The sequence below is a fragment of the Scyliorhinus torazame genome, chromosome 1, assembly GCF_047496885.1.
Source record: "Scyliorhinus torazame isolate Kashiwa2021f chromosome 1, sScyTor2.1, whole genome shotgun sequence".
Lineage (NCBI taxonomy): Eukaryota > Metazoa > Chordata > Chondrichthyes > Carcharhiniformes > Scyliorhinidae > Scyliorhinus > Scyliorhinus torazame.
In genome coordinates, this window is record NC_092707.1 from 275,274,240 (window position 1) to 275,291,172 (window position 16,933).

Below are 16,933 nucleotides of genomic sequence, written 5' to 3' on the forward strand. Positions count from 1 at the left end.
GGGGAGGGAAGGTGGCCAGAGTGAGAAAGGTGCTGCTACAGAGGGGAAGGCAGGCAGGGAGTTTGGGTCTTCCGAACCTGATGTACTACTACTGGGCGGCGAATGTGGAGAAGGTGCGGAGATGGGTCAGAGGGGTTGATTCCCAGTGGGTCAGAATGGAGGAGAGTTTGTGCAGGGGTTCGGGGCTGAAGGCACTAGCAACAGCGCCGCTCCCGACAGCCCCGGGGTAATACTCAGGGAGTCCGGTAATAATAGCTTCATTGAAAATCTGGAGGCAGTTTCGCCAACACTTTGGGTTGGGGGCAGGGTCAAGGGAAATGCCGATTCGGGGGAACCACAGACTTGAGCCAGGGAGGTGGGATGGAAATTTCCGGAAATGGGAAGAGAAGGGGATTAAGACGCTAAAGGATTTGTTTCTTAGGGGTCGGTTTGCAGGATTGAAGGAGCTGGAAGCGAAGTATGGGCTGGAGCAGGGAGAAATGTTTAGATACATGCAGGTTCGAGATTTTGCCAGAAAGGAGATACAGAGCTTCCTGGAGGAACCGGCCTCCACATTGCTGGAGGAGGTGCTGACGACAAGGGCACTGAAGAAGGGGGGTAGTGTCAGTGGTTTACGGAGCTATTTTGGAAGAGGATAAGGCACCACTGGAAGGGATCAAAGCAAAGTGGGAGGAAGAGCTGGGAGAGGTTATAGAGGAGGGGGTCAGGTGTGAGGTGCTCCAGAGAGTAAATGCCTCCACCTCGTGCGCGAAGTTGGGGCTGATATAGCTGAAGGTGGTATACAGGGCACACCTCACGAGGGCGAGGATGAGCCGGGTTCTTTGAAGGAGTAGAAGATGTGTGTGAGCATTGCGGGGGGAGCCCGCTAATCACGTTCATATGTTTTGGTCCTGTCCAAAGCTAGAGGACTACTGGAAGGAGGTTTTTAGGGTAATTTCCAAGGTGGTGCATGTGAAGCTGGACCCGGGTCCCCGGGAGGCCATATTCAGGGTGTCGGACCAGCCAAGGTTGGAAACGGGTGCAGAGGCAGATGTCATAGCCTTCGCCTCGTTGATCGCCCGGAGGCGGATCCTGTTGGGATGGAGAGCAGCCTCTCCACCCTGTGCCCTGGCGTGGCGGGGGGACCTGTTGGAATTCTTGACTCTTGAGAAGGTTAAGTTTGAACTGAGGGGAAGGACGGAGGGGTTCTACAAGTCATGGGCATTATTCATTATGCACTTTCAAGCACTGGATAACATCGAACATTAGTTGGGGGGGTGGATGGGGGGGTTGGGGGGAGGGGGGCTGTGTGTATTAAGGGTGACTATGGGTAATCCCTGATTCCTTTTTGTCATTTGTTTATGTAAACATGCGGGCCAATGTTTGAGGGTTGGTAGGAGGATGGGATCGTTGTTATTGATATGGGGATTGACATATTTGTTGCTGATTATTGTTTATTGTTGGTGGGTGTAAATTTGGGAGAAAATGTGAAAAAGGAGGAAAATAAAAATATTTATAAAAAAAAAAGAAATTGGCAAACAGTGGGGAGGCGGTTTCGTAGTGGTATTGTCATTGGACTAGTAATCTGGAGACCAAGAGTACTCTGGGGTCCCAGGTTCAAATCCCACCACTGCAGATGGTGAAATTTGAATTCAATAAAAATCTGGAATTAAAAGTGCAATGATGACCATGAAACCATTATCGATTGTCATAAAAACCCATCTGGTTCACTAATGTCCTTTTAGGGAAGGAAATCTGCCATCCTGACCTCGTCTGGCCTATAAGTGACCCCAGACCCACAGCAACGTGGTTGACGCTTAGCTGCCTCTCAAGGGTAATAAGGGATGGGCAATAAATGTTCGCACAGCCTGCGATGCCCACGTCCCATGAACCAATAAAAGAAAAACTAGTGGAGAGAACCAGTGATCAGTTCTGGGGCCTCAGCTTTTTACCACCTATAATAATGACTTGGAAGAAGGGACAGACTGCATTGTAGCCAACTTTGCAGGTGATACAAAAATATGTCAGGAAGCAAGTTGTGAGGAGGATACAAAGATTCCGCACAGAGATGAAGTTAGACTAAGTAAATGAACAAAAAAATGGCAGATGAAGTATAATGTGGGAAAAGGAGAGGTTGTCCAATTTGATCGGAGAATAGAAAAGCAGAATATTATTTAAGTGTAGAGCAACTGTGGAATGTTGCAGGAGCGAGGGATCTGAGTGTCCTTGTACATGAATCACAAAACGTTAGCATGCAAGTACAGTAAGGCATATCGAATGTTCTTTATTTCAAGGGGGATGGAATATGAATGTAGAGACGTCCTGCTGCAACTGTACAGGGCCTTGATGAGACCGCATTCGGAGTACTGTGTACAGTTTTGACCTCCGTTAGGAAGGTTATACTTCCATTGGAAGCAGTTCAGAGAAGGTTCATTTGGCTGATTACTAGGATGAAGGTGTTGTCTTATAGGGAAAGGTTGAACAGATTGGCCTATACTTATTGGAGTTTAGAAGAATGAGAGATGATCTTATTGAAACTTGTAAGATTCTGAGTGAGATAAACACTGTAGATGCTGGGAAAATGTTTCCTCTCCTGAAGGAATCTAGAACTAGGGAGCACAGTTTAAAAATAAAGGATCACCTGTTTAAAACAGATGATTGAAGTGTTGTCAGTCTTTGGAGTTCTCTTCCACAGAGAACACTGGAGGCTGGATCATTGAATATTTTTGAGACTGAGCTAGACAGGTTCTTGACTGACAAGGGAGTCAAGACTTATGGGGGTTTGGCAGGAAGGAATGTGGAGTTAAGATCACATTCAAATCAGCCATGATCTTATTGAATGGCGGCACAGGCTCCATGAACAAAAAGACCGATGCTTGATCCTATTTCTTATGATCATTACTGGTGCCTCACGCTCCAGCTTCATTCTGTCAGTGTCAGGGCCAATATCATGTGCATTTCCCTACGGTTTCCCATACTCTAGCTCCAAAGTAAACAAATAAATCAGGTGCTGTGTAAAATTAAACAAATAATTAAATGGCTGCCTTGAAATGCTCTTTTTTAAAGTTGGTGACTGTGTCCGTAGTGGGGGGAGGCTTGTGCACATTTGCAGAATGAAAGTTTTAGGACAAGAAGGAACCCTGTTATAATACATGTACCACCTTATAGCGATATGACACCAGTGTATAACTAACAAGAATATTTGTGATATTATAAAGATACATCGGTGCTGCACCCTGTGAGTTACAAATGGTTGGTTTTCCTTGGTATATCTTTCAGAATCAATGCCATCTTACAAGATTACTTCTATGTTTTATGGATTTTAAGATGTATTTTATCAGTCACTGTCATGGCTAAGTCAACTGTTCCATTTTGTCATTCGTCATTCTACATCAAGTTTACTGAGACAACTATGAAGTTATAATCGAGCGATGCATCACAAATTCCTTTCAGAATCTACAAGATGACTTCATAACTACTTAAATAGCAGTACAATAATGTCATTGATTTTGGCATTTAAACCAAACTCTCTGTTTTTTAACCTTGATTTCCTCTTGATCGTTTGGCATTCAGAAACATCTTTGTTGGCTGACTGATTTTTCTCTTTCTACTCTTTCCTCCACCTTGTCCCAATGATTTGGAGAATAGAGTAAGGATGCTGGCATCAGAACTTTGGTCATGTTGGATGAACAAGGAGGTAAGTTTGAAGTGTTTCAATTTGTGATGTGAGATCCTGTAATGGGTGCTTTGAAATGTTATGTTTTGATTCTCTTAAAAACTGTAAAACATTGTTTTCAAATGATAGAGATACAAGCAGGAAGGGTTACGAGCGGACTGCTGATTCGGAATTGTTTTGCGCAATCACATTGAATCAAAGTTATTCCTGTGAATTCTAACCTGTGGAATAAAGGGCTGGATTTTAACTCTGCTTGGATAAAAGGGGTTTGAGTAAGTTAAAATCCGGCCCAAAGTGTCCGTGGATTTTACAATTGAGCGTTCTGTGCAGTACAAATTGTTAGGCTTTATTGCTAATTTTATTGACACTGAGGGACTTCTTCAAATCAGCCAAAATAACCTGCAGGAAAAACACAATATGAACATCTGAGAAATTTCAACATCAATCCCTCCAAATGTGTCCGAAAGGGGGTGAGTGTCAATTTTTCAGGCGATCTCTAATCATAGAATAGAATCATAGAATCACACAGGGCAAAAGGAGGTCATGCAGTTCATCGGGTCAGCACCAACCCTCTGTAAGAGCATCCTACCTGGGCCCAATCTATGCCCTATCCCTGTAACTCCCTATCTAACCTTTGGACACTGGGAAACCCATACAGACAGGGGGAGAACGTGAAAATTCCACACAGACAGTCACCTAAGGCCGGAATTGAACCCGGATCCCAAGCGCTGTGAGGTAGCAGTGCTAACCACCCTAATGATGGGAACCTTAAAAATCCACTGCTGTGAAGGGAGACACTTCAAATCAGTCAACACTTCAAATCAGTTAGCCCCAGGTCATTTTCCGGAAATGCCAAACTACTGGACCCCAGACAAAGGAAAGAGGCTTGAGAGAAGGTACCCTCACGTTCACAAATATATCAGGAAAAGACTTGAACAGAGTTTTGATTAACACATTGCAGACGATAGGAGTGTTTCACATTATAAAAAGATGGGGCAGGATAGATAGAAGCATGAGATAAAAACAGAAAATGCTGGAAAATCTCAGCAGGTCCAACAGCATCTGTGGAGAGAGAAACAGTTAACGTTTCAGGTCAATTTTGAACTCAATTCATGAACCTTTTGCACAACAGATGCTGGCAGACATGCTGAGCATTTCCAGCATATTCTGTTCTTATTTCAGATTTCCGGAATCTGCCGTAATTTATTTTTGTAAATAGAAGCAGACTGCTTCCAGCAACAGACAGATCCAGAAGGAGGGAGCATTAACGGAAGAATAAAGAATGGATGGTAACTTTACCTAAAAAATGGGCATTAAAAAAGTTGTATACTTACCTGATCCCTTTGTGCCATTCTATTTTATTTTATTTTATTTTAATTTAGAGTATCCAATTCATTTTTTCCAATTAAGGGGCAATTGTGCATGGCTAATCCACCTACCCTGCACATCTTTTGAGTTGTGGGAGCAAAACCCACGCAAACACGGGGAGAATTTGCAAACTCCACACAGACAGTGACCCAGGGCCGGGATCGAACCTGGGACCTCGGCGCCGTGAGGCAGCAATGCTAACCACTGCACCACCGTGCTGCTCCATGCCATTTTAGACTTTAATCTGATTGTTAACGTTCATGATTAGAGGGGATGTCAATCACCTAAAAGCTGGTGCAGGGACCTCATGAATTTAAACTGCTCAATGAGATCTCGATTGCATTTTAAGTGGGAAAATCAAAGTGCTTTTCCTGCTTACAGCTATTGGTAGCGATACTCATCTCAACTCTCCCTGCTGTCTTTACTGAGTTCACTATTCTCCTGTCCTGACTAAATTGTTCTTTTCATATAACCTCCTTATATAAATGCTTGCCTGGATGAGTGCAGCTCCGACAACACTCAACTCCTATGCAGGGCAAAATCGCCTGCTTGATCGATACCCTATCCACACCACTTCCTCCACCACCAACAAACAGTTACTGCAGTGTATACCAAATACAAGATGCACTACAGCAACTCACCAAGGCTCCTTCGACAGCACATTCCAAACCTACAACCTCTACTGACTAGAAGGATAAGGACAGCAGATGCATGGTAACAGCACCACCCGAACGTTCCCCTGAGCCACACCATCGTGGTTTGGAACAATACTGTCGTCCCTTCCCTATTGAGGGATCAAGCGCCCTTCCCGACAGCACTGTGGGTGTGCCCACACTAGATGGACTACAATAGTTTGAGAAGTGACTCGCCACTCACCTCCTTAAGGGGCAATTAGAAATAGGCAACAAATGCTGGCCCAGTCTGCGACACCCACATATCAGGAAAGGAAATGGAAACAAAACTTTCTTAGCCGTGTTCATAGGCACCTACTCAACCTTCCATTCTCCCATGGGTGTCTCGATTCTAAATCTCTTGATCACGGAAGAAGTCATCTGCAAATGCTTGCTTCTCTCTTGCAACAGACATCCCCAACCCTCTTTCAACCTTCTGTGTACACCCCTGAGCTATCGTTTTTTAAATATGTTTTATTGAAACTTTTTTCCCAAACAACAATTTTTCCCCTCTTACAAAGCAAACGCAACAATAATACAGAAATTTTTAACAATACACAAGTAACAAAACCCCTTTATCTTTGACCTATACTAAACTAAACCACCCCCCCCCCCCCACCCCCCCCCCCCCCACCCCCGCTTCCCCCTGGGTTGCTGCTGCTGGTCATCTGCCTTCCCTCTAACGTTCCCCTAGGTATTCGAGAAATGGCTGCCACCGCCTGGTGAACCCTTGAGCCGATCCTCTCAGGGCAAACTTTATCTGCTCCAGTTTAATTAACCCCGCCATATCATTTACCCAGGCCTCCAGTCCGGGGGGTTTCGCCTCCTTCCACATGAGTAGGATCCTGCGCCGGGCTACTAGGGACGCAAAGGCCACAACGTCGGCCTCTTTCGCCTCCTGCACTCCCGGCTCTTCCGCAACTCCAAATAGAGCTAACCCCCAGCCTGGTTTGACCCGGGCCTTCACCACCCGCGAAATCACTCCCGTCACTCCCTTCCAATACCCTTCCAGTGCCGGACACGCCCAAAACATATGTGCGTGGTTTGCCGGGCTCCCGCCGCACCTCCCACATTTGTCCTCCACTCCAAAGAACCTGCTCAATCTTGCTCCCGTTATGTGTGCTCTATGTAGCACCTTAAATTGAATCAGGCTAAGCCTGGCGCATGAGGAAGAGGAATTTACCCTGCTTAGGGCATCAGCCCACATACCCTCCTCTATCTCCTCCCCTAGTTCTTCTTCCCACTTTCCTTTTAGTTCGCCCACCGACTCCTCCCCCTCTTCCCTCATCTCTCGGTAAATCTCTGACACCTTGCCCTCTCCGACCCACACCCCTGAAAGCACCCTGTCCTGAATCCCCTGTGTCGGGAGCAGCGGAAATTCCCTCACCTGTTGTCTAGTAAACGCCCTCACCTGCATATATCTCAAGAAATTTCCCCGGGGCAACTTATACTTTTCCTCCAATGCTCCCAAGCTCGCAAAAGTCCCATCTATAAATACATCTCCCACCCTCCTAATTCCCAACTGGTACCAGCTCTGAAATCCTCCATCCATTCTTCCTGGGGCGAAACTATGGTTGTTCCTGATTGGGGACCCCACCAGGGCTCCCCGCACCCCTCTCTGACGCCTCCACTGTCCCCAGATATTCAATGTTGCCGCCACCACCGGGTTCGTGGTAAACTTTTTAGGTGAGAACGGTAGCGGTGCCGTCACCAGCGCCTCTAAACTCGTCCCTTTACAGGACTTTCTCTCCAGTCTTTTCCATGCCGCTCCCTCACCCTCCATCATCCATTTACGTATCATTGCCACATTGGCAGCCCAATAGTAATCGCCCAAGTTCGGTAGTGCCAATCCTCCTCTGTCCCTACTACGCTGAAGGAACCCCCTCCTTACTCTCGGAACTTTCCCTGCCCACACGAAGCTCATGATGCTCCTGTCTATTTTATTAAAAAAGGTCTTGGTGATTAGTATAGGGAGACATTGAAATACAAATAAGAACCTCGGGAGGACCATCATCTTAATTGCTTGCACCCTGCCCGCCAGCGATAGAGGCTGCATGTCCCACCTCTTGAAGTCCTCCTCCATTTGTTCTACCAACCGTGTCAGATTAAGTCTGTGCAAGGTTCCCCAGCTCCTAGCGATCTGAATCCCCAGGTATCGGAAATTTCTTTCCACTTTCCTTAGAGGCAAGCCTTCTATCTCTCTACTCTGGTCCCCTGGATGTATCACAAATAATTCACTCTTCCCCATGTTTAGCCTATACCCCGAGAAATCCCCGAACCCCCTCAAAATTCGCATAACCTCTATCATCCCCCCCGCTGGGTCCAACACGTATAACAATAGGCCCCCTGAGCTATCGTTACCAAGAGACCACCTCGCTCATCAATATTTATTGCACCCCTCGCAAAGCAGCAAGGGACAGTGTAACTGAAAAGGTGGAAATGTCCGTTTAAAATTTCAGGTGCAGCAGGAACCAAAGTGTTATTACTGGTGTCTCAGAGCATATTTGTCCGAAATTAATCTTATTTTTCCCTCTGAGACCTGTGCTGGGTATTCTGTATCCTGTATCCTGGAATGCTTTTTAAAATCTGCCACGTTAAAAAGAGGAAATCTTCGAAAACCTTAATTTCTTTTCTGAAGACTTGGGTTTCAAGTGACTTTCGTTCAAGCAGGAGACAGTCGAATTGGATAATAATAGATGTGTGAAATTCCTACTATGTCACAAACTAGCTATCTTGCAGTTATAGTTGTAACAAGTTACAGCGATGGTAACAGTCACTAAACTATCAATTCAACATTGTTTTTTCACTTTTGAGCTCCTCCAATAACGTGTGTATTTGCTTTTTATTAAACAAGATAAATAAGAAATTTTAAATAAAGAAGAAATACAATACCCCTGGTTGCTTTGTGATTGGTGCTTACAGCACTGGGTTTCAAACTTAATTACGTGGGGGATCCACTGCAAATATTAACAGAATCTGACGAACCTCTCAAAACATTACACAGATTTTTCAAGATTTTCTATCCTAATGAATGAAAGACGTGGTAGGAATTCTAACCTGGCGGATGATGCACGATCAATTGCACAAAGACTAAGGTTGGGTACAACTGTGGCTTTATTGCAGTCAGATGCTTGGCCTCCTGCTGCAGCTGGCAAAATGGCAGCTGAATGAAGGACACGCATATTTATACTCCCGACTAGGCGGAGCCAGCCGGCAGGGGCTACCGGCGAACCTGTAGTACAGGTCCTACCTTACATCCCCTAATACAGGTGTACAGTGGTTCACCACATTCACCCCCTGTTAAAAATGAGTCCGGCGGAGGTGGTGTGGAACTATACACAGTGTTGAACATTATTTACAGTGTCGTAGAAACAACATGGAGAGAGAAAATAATTGTCCATTTTGAAGGTCCAGTTAAAGGTTCACTCTGTCTGGAGCCTTGACATTCCGCTGGGAGCGGCGTAACGGTGGCGGCGATGGCGGTGCTGGCCTGCTGTTAGATGACACCGGGAGTGTGCCGAAATCTTTGTCGTCCTCTTGCGGGGGCAGGGGAAGGAGGGATGGGCCTGGTGGGGACAATGATGGAAGCGCCGGGGAAGGGGAGGATGGCGCCGGGGCGGGGGAGTGTGTTCGGTTGGAACCTGACGGTGCCAGGTCCCTGAGGGAGACAGTATCTTGGCGGCCGTCGGGGTACGCAACATAGGCATACTGGGGGTTGGCGTGGAGCAAGAGTACCCTATCCACCAACGGGTCCGCCTTGTGGAGTCGGATGTGCCTACGGAGCAGGACCGGTCCTGGAGCTGCGAGCCAAGTCGGGAGCGACACCCCGGATGTGGACTTCCTGGGGAAGGTAAAAAGACGTTCATGGGATGTGTTATTCGTAGCGGTGCATAGTAGTGACCGGATGGAGTGCAGTGCATCAGGAAGGACCTCCTGCCAGCGAGAGGCTGGAAGGTTCCTGGACCATAGGTCCAGCTGGACTGCCCTCCAAACCGTCCCGTTCTCCCGTTCTACTTGCCCGTTTCCCCGGGGGTTGTAGCTGGTCGTTCTGCTGGAGGCGATACCCCTGCTGAGCAGGAACTGACGCAGCTCATCACTCATGAATGAGGATCCCCTGTCACTGTGGATGTAGGCGGGGAAACTGAACAGAGTGAAGATTGTGTTGAGGGACTTAATGACGGTGGCAGACGTCATATCCGGGAATGGGATGGCGAAGGGGAACCTGGAGTACTCATCAACCACACTGAGAATGTACGTGTTACGGTCGGTGGAGGTCCAGTGGTCGGTGGAGGGGCCCTTTGAAATCCACGCTGAGGCGTTCAAAGGGGCGGGAGGCCTTCACCAGGCACGCATGGTCCGGCCGGCAGAAGTGCGGCTTGCACTCCGCACAGACCTGGCAGTCCCTGGTGACTGTCCGTACTTCCTCGACGGAGAAGGGCAGGTTGTGAGCCTTGATGAGATGGTACAGTTGTGTGACCCCCGGGTGACAAAGGCTGTCATGTCGGGCCCGGAGTTGGTTTACTTGTGCGCTGGCACATGAACCTCGGGAGAGGGCGTCTGGGGGCTCGTTAAACTTGCCGGGGCGATACAAAATCTCGTAATTATAGGTAGAGAGCTCGATTCTCCACCGCAAGATTTTATCATTTTTGATCTTGCCCTGCTGCGTGTTGTTGAACATGAAGGCTACCGACCGTTGGTCAGTGAGGAGAGTGAATCTCCTGCCGGCCAGGTAATGCCTCCAGTGCCGCACAGCTTCAACGATAGCCTGGGCCTCTTTTTCGACGGATGAGCGCCGAATTTCAGAGGCATGAAGGGCGCGGGAAAAGAACGCCACAGATCTGCTTGTCTGATTGAGGGTGGCGGCTAGGGTGACGTCTGATGCATCGCTTTCTACTTGAAAGGGCAGTGTCTCGTCTACTGCGTGCTTCTCTGCCTTGTCTATTTCAGCTCTGATCCGGGCGAAGGCCTGTTGTGCCTCGGCCATGAGGGGGAACTGGGTGGACTGTATGAGTGAGCGGGCCTTGTCCGCATAGTTTGAGACCCACTGAGCGTAGTACGAAAAGAACCCCAGGCAGCGTTTGAGAGCCTTGAGGCAGTGGGGGAGGGGAAGCTCCATGAGGGGGCGCATGCGGTTGGGATCGGGCCCCAGAGCTCCATTCTGGACCACATAGCCGAGGATGGCTAAGTGGGTCGTGCTGAACACACACTTCTCTTTGTTATAAGTAAGATTGAGGAGAGTGGCGGTGCGGAGAAATTTAGCGAGGTTGGCATCGTGGCCCTGCTGATCATGGCCGCAGATGGTGACATTGTTTAGGTGCGGGAACGTGGCCCGCAAACCATACCGGTCGACCATTCGGTCCATCCCCCTTTGGAAGACCAAGACCCCATTAGTGACGCCAAAGGGAACCCTAAGAAAATGGTAGAGATGACCGTCCGCCTCGAAGGCAGTGTATGGGCGGTCAGATTTACGGATGGGGAGCTGGCGGTAGGCGGATTTTAGGTCAATCGTTGAGAAGACCCGGTACTGCGCAATCTGATTGACCATATCAGATATGCGTGGGAGTGGGTACGCATCGAGCTGCATGTACCGATTGATGGTCTGGCTGTAGTACACGACCATTCGGTGTTTCTCCCGTTTTAACGACTACCACTTGGGCTCTCCAGGGGCTGTTGCTGGCCTCGATGACACCCTCCCGAAGCAGCTGCTGGACCTCGGACCTGATGAAGGTCTTGTCCTGGGTGCTGTACCGTCTGCTCCTGGTGGCGACGGGCTTGCAATCTGAAGTAAGATTGGCAAAGAGGGAGGGGCGGTCGACCTTTAGGGTCGTGAGGCCGCACACAGTGAGGGAGAAAGGGGCCCGCCGAATTTGAGGGTGAGGCTCTGGAGATTGCACTGAAAATCCAGTCCTAGCAATGGTGCAGCGCAGAGGTTAGGAAGGACGTAGAGGCGAAAGCCGCTGAACTCTACGCCCTGGACTGTGAGAGTGACTATGCAGACCCCTCAGATCGGGACAGAGTGGGACCCGGAGGCCAGGGAGATCCGTTGATTGGCGGGGTGGACCGCGAGGGAGCAGCGCCTTACCGTATCTGGGTGTATGAAGCTTTCGGTGCTCACGGAGTCCAGCAGGCAAGAGGCCACGTGGTCGTTGATTTTCACCGTTGTTGAAGTGGTGGCCAGGTTGTGTGGACTAGACTGGTCCAACGTCATCGAGGCGAGCTGTTGTGGAAGGTCGCTGGCGTCCATGCCCCGTGGGTAAGGCAAGATGGCGGCGGCTGGAGATCCTGCGGGGAACAAAATGGCGCCCGTGGGGTGCACATTGTGAGCGGGACAAAATGGCGGCGCCCATGGGCCGCACGTGGACTGAGGGGGAGAAGATGGTTGCACCCACTGGCTGCGCGGGGCCCCGGGATGTGAAGATGGCGGCGCCCACTGGCCGTGCGTGGTCCGTGGGGGTGAAGCGAGTGGCACCCATTGTGCGTTTGGCAGGGGGGAGGGGCCGATAGCGGCGACTGCGTGGGCCTGGCATACTGCGGCGAAGTGGCCCTTTTTGCTGCAAGCCTTGCAAATGGCAGCGCGGGCCAGGCAACGTTGGCGAGGGTGCTTCTGCTGACCGCAGAAATAGCATCAGGGACCCCCGGGGTGCGCAGTTTTGCATGTGGCGCAGGCGTATTGGCTAGGCAGGGCCCCAGCTGAGGTGGTCGTTTGCGGGGTCCAGGAGGGATAGGCGAGGTGGGCCGCGTGGCTGGAGAGGTAGGCCTGAACATTACGGGAGGCGACCGTCATGGAGAGCGCTAATATTTTTGTCTCCGCTGGGTCGAGTGTGGCCCCTTCCAGCAATTGTTGTCGGATGAGGTCCGACCCAATCCCCGTTACGAAAGCATTGCGCACGAGGAGATTAGAATGTTCGGCGGCCGTAACGTCCTGACAGTTACAGTCCTGGACGAGTGGGATTAGGGCCTACCAGAAATTTTTGCTGGACTCACCAGGGAGTTGAGAGCGAGTGGCGAGTACGTGCCTGGCGAAGAGTGTGTTCGCTTTCTGCGCGTAGTTCTCTTTGAGGAGTGCCATAGCTTCCGCGTATGTCAGGGCGTCTTGGATCAGCAGGAACACGCTTGAGCTCAACCTGGAATACAGGACCTGTATCTTCTGAGCCTCCGTCGGTGGGGTGGTTGCTGTGTTAATGTAGGCCTCGAAGCAAGCTAGCCAGTGATTAAAGTCTTTTCTGGCGTCAGTCGATTGCGGACCCAGCTGCAGGCGATCTGGTTTGATACGGATGTCCACCCTGTAGCAAATCTGACTGCAATAAACTGATGCACGATCAATTGCACAAAGACTAAGGTTGGGTACAACTGTGGCTTTATTGCAGTCAGATGCGTGGCCTCCTGCTGCAGCTGGCGAAATGGCAGCTGAATGAAGGACCCGCATATTTATACTCCTCCTACTGGGCGGAGCTAGCCGGCAGGGACTACCGGCAAACCTGTAGTACAGGTCCTACCTTACATCCCCTAATACAGGTGTACAGTGGTTCACCACAGAGGAGCAAATGAGTTTAGGGTGCAGTTAAATCTGGATGGTTTCTCACTGGTGCAGGGCATCATCGATTGCACACAATCCAAGCAGCCCCACATCACTCAGGAGTATTTGTCAACCACAGGAGCTTCCACTCCATCGATGTAGGCAGGTCAGAGGCTAGGAATCCTGTGGCAAGTAACTCACCTCCTGTCTCCCCAAAGCCTATCCACCATCTACAAAGCACAAGTCAGGAGTGTAAGGAAATACTCTTCACTTGCCTGGATGAGTGCAACTCCACCAACACTCAAGAAGCTCGACACCACTCAGGAACAAGCAGCCTGCTATTGGCACAAACATTCAATCCCTGCATCACCAATGCACAGTAGCAGCAGTGTGTATCATCTACAAGATGCACTGCAAAAAAACTCACTGAGGCTCCTGAGGCAACACCTTCCAAATCCATGACCACTAGAAGGACAAGGGCAGCAGATACCTGGGAACACCACCGCCTGGAAGTTCCCCTCCAGGCCACTCACTATCCTGACTTGTAAGTACATCACCATTCCTTCACTGTCACTGGGCCAGAATCCTGTGATCCCCTCCCTAACAGCACTGTGGGTGTACCACACCAGAGGGACTGCAGCGGTTCAAGATGGTAGCTCACCGCCACCTCTCAAGGGGGAATTATGAATGGGCAATAAATGCAAGGTAGCCAGCGACACCCACATTGCACATATGAATTTTTTTTAGATGAAGCTGGTAGGCAATCACATAAAGATCTTTATGCAGATGTATACAAGATTTCTGGGGAGCGGCCCTGATGCTTTCAACCTGGAAAAATCCAAGATCCTTGATGTCTTGGGGTCTGCATGCAAAGCTGTGAGCATTCGGATCATAGAATCATAGAATTCACAGTGCAGAAGGCGGCCATTCGGCCCATCGAGTCTGCACCAGCTCTTGGAAAGAGCACCTCACTTAAGCCCACACATCCTCCCTCTCCCCATAACCCAGTGATCCCACCCAACCGTTTTGGACAGTAAGGGCAATTTATCATGGCCAGTTCACCTAATCTGCACATCTTTGGACTGTGGGAGGAACCCGGAGCACCCAGAGGAAACCCACGCAGACACGGGGAGAACATGTAGACTCCTCACAGACAGTCACCTGAGCCAGGAATCGAACCTGGGACCCTGGAGCTGCGAAGCAACTGTGCTAACCACTGTGCTACCGTCATACACACTTGGCTCATAACACCCATCTGAAACCCAACCAAGCATCCCAATAGCATTACAATGAGTGTCTTTTGATCAGCAGATGTCTGATTGAACAAGTCATTTGTATGTTGAAGGTGTACTTCAGGTGCCTTGTCAGATCTGGAGGCACCCTTGGAAGGCCTGTCAGTACAATTCCTGCTGCTACTCCACGAACATGCTTCTCCTTGACAGTCCCAGGGGTAGGGTGTCTATGTCCAACTGAATGGAGTTTGACCTCCAAAGCAGACTCTCCATTGCTGTTCCTGCCTTTGGCTCTTGCTGCCTTGTGAATTGTAAGTCACCAGGTGAAAATCCACGAGTGGCTGTGCTCACCTGGTGATGCCAGTGCAGTTGATGCGGGTGGAGGAGTTGGACTCATCAGAATACAAATGGAAAGGGTACCAATTATAAAAGGAAAGCTAACCCAGCACCCACAGCAATGAAACCACCTGTCAAGTGTGCATATGAAGCTCAACACCTCGCCATCAGCAATGCAAATAGGACTCGAAACCCAATGGTGTCATTGACACCCAGTGAGCAAGCCTTGTGGCAGTAAGGCAAAATGTGCCAGATTAATTATCATGCAGTATGCAAACTAGGAATAATTTAAGACAGTAACTCCAATCTACAGCTGTTAAACATTTTCATGGAGTTGTACTTGACATGAGATGAATTCAAAGGAGATACTTAACCACAAAACATGCATCAAGTGTTTTTTTAGGAATGCTGAAAGCAGAGCAGATTTTTCGGTTTTCTTTTTAAATATATTTATTCAAATTTTTCAACAAATTTTCAACAAAACCCCCCCAACAAGAAAAAGAAACAAAAACACAACAAGCAGAAATTGTACATTGGATTTCCCCCAAATACAATAACCCCCCATATAACAGTAGAAAACACAAATAGGGAAACCCCCACCTTAACCCAAACGCCACCCCAAAAGAACCCACCCCCCCGCCCCTGGGCTGCTGCTGCTGACCTCCTCCTAACGCTCCACGAGATAGTCTAGGAACGGTTGCCACCGCCTGAAAAACCCTTGCAAAGACCCTCGCAAGGCAAACTTTATCCTCTCTAGCTTGATGAACCCTGCCATGTCATTGATCCAAGCTTCCACACTGGGGGGCTTCGCATCTTTCCACAGTAACAAAATCCTCCGCCGGGCTACCAGGGACGCAAAGGCCAGAATACTGGCCTCTTTCGCTGTCTGCACTCCCGGCTCATCCGATACCCCAAATAATGCCAATCCCCAGCTCGGCGTGACCCGGGCGTTCACCACCTTGGACATAGTCCTCGCAAAACCCCTCCAAAACCCATCCAGCGCCGGGCACGACCAGAACATATGGACGTGATTTGCCGGGCTCCCTGAGCACCTCCCACATTTGTCCTCCACCCCAAACAACCTACTCAACCTCGCCCCTGTCTTATGCGCTCTGTGAGTAACCTTTAACTGTATTAGGCTGAGCCTGGCGCAAGAGGAAGAAGAATTAACCCTATTCAGGGCATCAGCCCTCAGACCCTCATCTATCTCCTCCCCAAGCTCCTCCTCCCACTTGCCTTTTAACACCGAGGCCTCCTCCTCTTCCTTCAGCTCCTGGTAAATCGCCAAAACCTTGCCTTCTCCAACCCAGACACCCGAAGTCACCCTGTCCTGAATCCCACGTGCCAGAAGTAGCGGGAATTCCCTCACCTGCCGCCTCACAAACGCCCTCACTTGCATGTACCTGAAAGCGTTTCCAGGGGGTAGCCCAAACGTCTCCTCCAGCGCCCCTAGGCTCGCAAACGTCCCATCGATGAACAGGTCCGCCATTCTTCTAATCCCTGCCCGATGCCAGCTCTGAAAGCCCCCATCCATCCTTCCCAGGACGAACCGATGAGTCTCCCGAATTGGGGACCAAACCGAGGCTCCCATCTCGCCCCTGTGTCGCCTCCACTGCCCCCAGATCTTCAGCTTCGCCACCACCACCGGACTCGTGGTGTACCTTGTCTGCGAGAGCGGCAGCGGTGCCGTCACCAGCGCCCTCAGGCTCGTGCCCATACAGCGCCCCATCTCTAGCCTCTTCCACGCCGCCCTCTCTCCCTCCATTACCCACTTACGGATCATTGCCACATTGGCTGCCAAATAATAGCCACACAAATTTGGCAGTGCCAGCCCCCCCCCCCCCTGTCCCTGCTACGCTCCAGAAACACTCTCTTCGCCCTCGGGGTCTTATTCGCCCACACAAATCCCATGATGCTCCTGCTTACCTGTTTGAAAAAGGCCTTGGGATCATAATGGGAAGGCACTGGAACACAAAGAGAAACCTCGGGAGGACCGTCATTTTGACCGACTGCACCCTACCCGCTAGTGAGAGTGGCAGCATATCCCATCTTTTAAAATCCTCCTCCATCTGTTCCACCGACCGCGTCAAATTGAGCTTGTGCAGGGCCCCCCAACTCCTAGCTACTTGGATCCCTAGGTACCGAAAGCTCCTTT

At 49.8% G+C, this 16,933-nt stretch overlaps 1 protein-coding gene across 3 annotated transcripts in view; it reads left to right on the top strand.

The window, feature by feature from the left end:
• The window catches only part of snap25a (synaptosome associated protein 25a), a 286,229-nt gene that overhangs the window by 231,700 nt on the left and 37,596 nt on the right, over window positions 1–16,933 (top strand). For all 3 annotated transcript variants that reach the window (XM_072506380.1, XM_072506372.1, XM_072506388.1), the window contains exon 4: window positions 3,628–3,676. In XM_072506380.1, the coding sequence (XP_072362481.1) occupies window positions 3,628–3,676 (49 nt within the window). The remainder of the gene's footprint in view (window positions 1–3,627; window positions 3,677–16,933) is intronic.